General features: G+C 46.8%; 1 protein-coding gene across 1 annotated transcript; it reads right to left on the reverse strand.

Annotated features, from left to right (window-relative positions):
* Nucleotides 1–1227: 1227 nt before the first annotated feature.
* On the reverse strand, nucleotides 1228–3463 carry LOC131252684 (probable leucine-rich repeat receptor-like protein kinase At1g35710). The gene has a single exon (XM_058253364.1). The coding sequence runs from the start codon at nucleotides 3232–3234 to the stop codon at nucleotides 1297–1299; it is 1938 nt and encodes a 645-aa protein (XP_058109347.1). The 5' UTR covers nucleotides 3235–3463; the 3' UTR covers nucleotides 1228–1296.
* Nucleotides 3464–5142: the final 1679 nt, after the last annotated feature.

Raw genomic sequence — 5142 nt, forward strand, 5'->3', positions numbered from 1 at the left:
GTAGAGACGATCTGCATTCAATTATAATTTATAACTTATATATTCATCAGGTTCAGGTTGGGTCGGGCAACATGAGACCTCAACCTGAGCCCGACCTAAGTTTTATCAAGTTGGTGTTTGTATAGCTCAAGCCTGAAAACGAACCTGATACATCCTGCCCGAGCCCAACCCAATGTCAGGTCAGTCACGGGTCTGTCAAGTTGAACCGCCCGACTTTCAGCCCTAAGAGAGAATAGGTCAGGTTACATTTTTGGGCACAATGGGTCAGGCGACCAGGCCGGCTTTGGACGGAGCTTGGACCTATGAGATGGGCCAGTGGGATGGGCCTGATGCGGGCCAGATAAGGCCATTAGAGCCTGCGCCCAACCAATTGGACGGCTGTACTAGGCCAAGCTCATCGAACAATACATGACGTGGGCCCGGCTGACGTGGGCCCGGCTGTAGTGTCAAAATGGGATATGTGGTACAAAAATAGAAAATCTATTCCCTTATTTCCCACAAAAATGACTGGGCGACGCTTGGCCGGTGTTCAGCTCGTAGATAGAATGGGCAAGAAATAGTCACGGCCCAAATAAGCCCGGCCCATCCCATCCCAGCCCATTTAGCTCTCTTGGATTATAATGAGACACATCCATGCATTGCTGAACACCCGTCTAGCAAAATGAATCTCATCCATAGATTGATCAGAGATCACGTTTTGACAACTCATATACGGTAGAGATGGCATCCAGATAGTGGGACCCATGGTGGAGCTTAGTCGGAAAAATCAAACTGATTGGATGCTACTAACCGTCCATCCAACGGTCAGTTAGAGATTAAAATGATGCCATGACTATCAGGCTATGCTCCATCTAAAGTGGGGCCCACCATTTGAAAGGTCTGGATTTGTATTTACCTCTGATTTAACTGCCCAAAGCACAATACAAACAAGAGATTTGTTTGATACTCCGGCTGCCTTCAAACTCTTGATACTCAGGAGCACAGAAAATGTTCTTTCGACTATAGAAGTGATCCGGACCATCAGAACTTAAAACAAACACATATAGCAATTCTTGGGAGTTTTAATTATACTATGATTGGGAAACTTCACAAAGTTGTAAATTCATTTTTGATCATCAATCAAATTATTTCAAAATTTTAAAATTATTTTCTATTTTCTTTTTTGAATTAGAAGTTTCTCCGTAAGAATTACAGAGAAGTTCCGTGGACTCGGAACAGTTATCCCTTTGAGGACGACACATCCCCCCCTGCGTCAGTTGCAATGAATAGAATCTGAAGATGATGCAAACGGAAAATCTAGCCATGCTTACAAGGAGGAAGTGGAGCTCCACACAGCCCAGGATTATCCCCAAACTCACCCGCCGGAATGGAGGCATTATGAGGCGGAATCCGGCCGCTCAATCGGTTATCCGCGACGTTGAATTCAACGAGCCACGGCAAGTTGAGAACCCCTTTTGGTATCGGCCCGATTAGATTGTTCTTTGATAGTATGATCGACGTCAATTCCTTCGCATTCCCCAACTCCGGCGGTATCGTACCGGAAAGCCCATTTCCGGCCATCTCCACCTTCTGCAGCCTGCTCATATTCCCAATCGATCGTGGAATCCGTCCCCCCAATGGATTGTGGGACAATACCAGCCGTTCGATTGTACTCATTGCTGTATGGACTCCAATATCAGTGTCGATGGGGCCCGCGAAGAGATTGTGTGAGAGATCGATGGAGTTGAAGTGTCCCAACGGATCTCGGACACTCTTCTCGAAGATGGCCCGCATTCGGCCCGTGAACTGATTGCCATGTAAGTCAAGATCCGCGAGGAGGGAAAGGTTCTTCAGCTCGGAGGGGAGAGACGAGCCGAGCGCGTTGTTGGAGAGATTGAGGAAGGAGAGATTGGTCATGTTCCCAATCCATCTTGGCAATCCACCCGTTAATCTATTACTGGATAGGTCCAGCGTCGAGATGTACGATGCAGATGACAGCCACGTAGGAAGGTGGCCCGTGATCCCGGTCCCTGCTAAAATGAGCCGGAAGAGCTTCAGCTTGTCGAGCCAAGCCGGCACGTCAGCTAAGCCGAGAGGATTGAAGGAGAGGTCTAACGTCTGGAGCTGTGGAAGTTTCTCGAGCTGACGTGGAATTCCACCGGAGAGACGGTTTCTCGACAGATCAAGGATCATGAGGCTTCTAAGCTGGCCGAACCTTGGCGGAATCCGGCCCGTTAAACGGTTGTTTCCAAGGAACAGATCAGTGAGATTTTCTAGATCGCCGATCGCCGCCGGTAGTTTTCCTGTAAGTTTGTTGTTCTCCAAGATCAGCCGTTGGATGTTGCGGAGCTTGCTGATGGACGGTGGTATGCTCCCGGTTAGGTGGTTTTCAGATAAGCGGCAGAACTGGAGCTTGTGGAGATCGCCGATAGATGGAGGGATGCTGCCGGTGATTTTGTTTTGATTGAGATAGAGAACAACCAAAGCAGATAGGCCGCCGAGGGATGGAGGGATGCTTCCGGCGATCCGATTATCGGAGAGATCGAGATACGTCAGCTTCTTGAGGCGGCCGATTTGCGCCGGAATGCTTCCGGAGATGCGATTGGTGTGGAGATCGAGCTTCTTCAGCGATTTCAGCCTTCCGATGGTGGCGGGAATTCCGGCAGAGAGTGAATTCTCCGACAGGCCGAGTTCAGAGAGAGAAGTGAGAGATTCGAGAGCGGAGGACGGAATGCCGCCGGAGAGACGGTTGGAACTGAGATAGAGCTTCTGGAGGCGGGAGAGGCCGCGGAAGGTGGGAGGAATGCGGCCGGTGAGTTCGTTTGAGTCGAGGAAGAGATAGCGAAGACGGGAGAGACGGCCTAGCTGTGGCGGGATCGGGCCTTTCAGATTCTTGAGATTACTGAGGTCTAGGAATTCGAGGGAGGAGAGATTGGCGATGGCGGGGGAGATTATTCCAGTCATCGATGTGTCAGTGATGAAATCGTCGCCGGAGAAGAGACCTGGACGGGAGACGTTGATGACTCTTCCGCCGTTTGCGTCGCATGATACGCCGTCCCAGGCGGAGCAGCAGTCAGTCGACGCCGTCCAGGTGTTGAGTAGGCCGGACGGGTCATCGACGATCCCGGCCTTGAATCCTAGTAGGCCCGCCCTGTCTATGACGTGGCAGGCATCTGACCGTTGAAAGAAGACGGATGCGACGACGATGATAATCCAGAAGAAGGAAATGAAGAGTGGTTTTGTAAGAAACGCCATTCCTGTAAGAGAGACTACCACACACAGACAAACTGAATGAACTTTCAGCTACTTATTATATCTGATCTGTGTAGGAGATCTTAGCCGTCCAAAAGGTGGGCCACACCATGGATAATCTGATCCTCGGACGGATGTTGGAATCAATGATGATTCTGAGAGGAATGGACAGCTGATTCTTGAATTCTGTTACTGGTGTGGCCCACCTTAATGAGTGGTGTAGACTGCATGTATGTGATCATTTTTCTTTTAGTGTGTGGGCGGTGGGATTAGAAGGGATTAGGTGGGATGGGATTCAAAAAACATTCGACGTGATTTGTTGGTAATTCGGTAGTACATTAATAGATATACCCACCATTATTTAAAATTATTAAGAATAACACATATGTTTTATGTCTAAACCGTTCATTTGTTTTGTAACCTCATTTTATGACATGGGCCTAAAAATGAGGCAGATCCAAAACTTATGTAGTCCCAAAGAAATTTTCAACGGTAAGTATTCAATCCCCGTTACTTTCTATGGTGGGGTTCATTTGAGCTTTAGATTTATCTGATTTTTTGGCCCATGCTTTAAAATAATCTCGAAAAACGGGTAGACGGTGTGGATATATCCCAAAAATCATGGTGGGGCCTACACAACTTACTTGAGTGAGATTGGCACGGGATGCAATGCAATTCATCTACAGCTATTCAATTCTTCCCAAACATGGAGTGGAATTGGCACAGGACCGGATGCAATTCCATCCCACCTAATCCCTTCTACTCCCACCGCCCAAACACGCCCTTAGTGTGGAAAGGAGACCTTGCTTGGAAGGTTTAGGTGATGAGCGTGTGTGTACCCCCCATCAACATACGGCTGTGATGGGCCAGGCTGGAAGAACGTGAATATGGTGGGCCCATCTATGATCTAACTAGAGAATAGGTGGCAGGGTGACATACCAATCGGGTGAGACGAATTTCAGCTCTTTAGGATGGATGGTTTATATCTCGAAATGACACCAATCAGACAATCCTGTCCATTAGATATGTGGCCATTAAAATGATGGTGAAAAATAAAAATAATTAAATATTTAATATTTAATGGGATAAAATATAAAATAGGTAATGGATAGGACTATCTCATGTGCTTGGGTTGTATTTTTATAAGTTAGACCGTTTGGCACCGTCGGATTTGAAGGGATTTGAGATGATTTGAAGGGATTTTGTCTTGACTCAGACGGCTTATTTGAAACTAATTTTGAGATGTTAAAGCTAATTTAGTTAATTAGGAGTCGGTGCATCCAATTACAAACAGCCAAACACCACTTTGGATTTAAAATCACTTTACAGTTTCAGTATAAATCACGTGAATTTCAATAAATTTTAAATACAAACTCCCAAACGCACGATTCCTGTGAGATACAGATGGACCCCATTAACATATGCACCCAAATGGGAGGAGCTCATGAGCTATTAACACCGCCCGAGTCTAGCTCATAAATAAACGGACTTAAATTGTGGACCCGTTTCGGACCCGAAAGCTAGATGAGTTATCTCGGCCCATTAAAAGCCCAAAATCCACCGTGTAGAAAAATGCAATATCTCGTGATCCTAACCGTCCAATCGGTGGTAATTGTACGGATTAATTAAAATGAAAGAACTTGGCAATCAAGATTCGATGGAGATGGATGAGATCGTCCGATTTGAGTGGATAAGCTGCCAGCTTTAACGGAGTAGTGGGCTACACCATCATCAAACACGTGGGCCGAAATAAATTTATATAGTATGAGGTGGGATGTTTTTATGGAGTCCGGATCCTTTTATGATGGGGGTAAGGGATAGGTAGTCCTCGAACTACTGAAGTCGGTTGTAGTCATCCAGCTAGGCCAAGTGGATGGGTGTGAGGCCCACTTGAGGATATATGGCCTACCA

This window comes from Magnolia sinica, chromosome 1 (genome assembly GCF_029962835.1).
Source record: "Magnolia sinica isolate HGM2019 chromosome 1, MsV1, whole genome shotgun sequence".
NCBI lineage: Eukaryota > Viridiplantae > Streptophyta > Magnoliopsida > Magnoliales > Magnoliaceae > Magnolia > Magnolia sinica.

Coding starts and splice junctions, on each gene's coding strand:
- LOC131252684 (XM_058253364.1), bottom strand. CDS start 3,234: ATGGCGTTTCTTACAAAACCACTCTTCATTTCCTTCTTCTGGATTATC.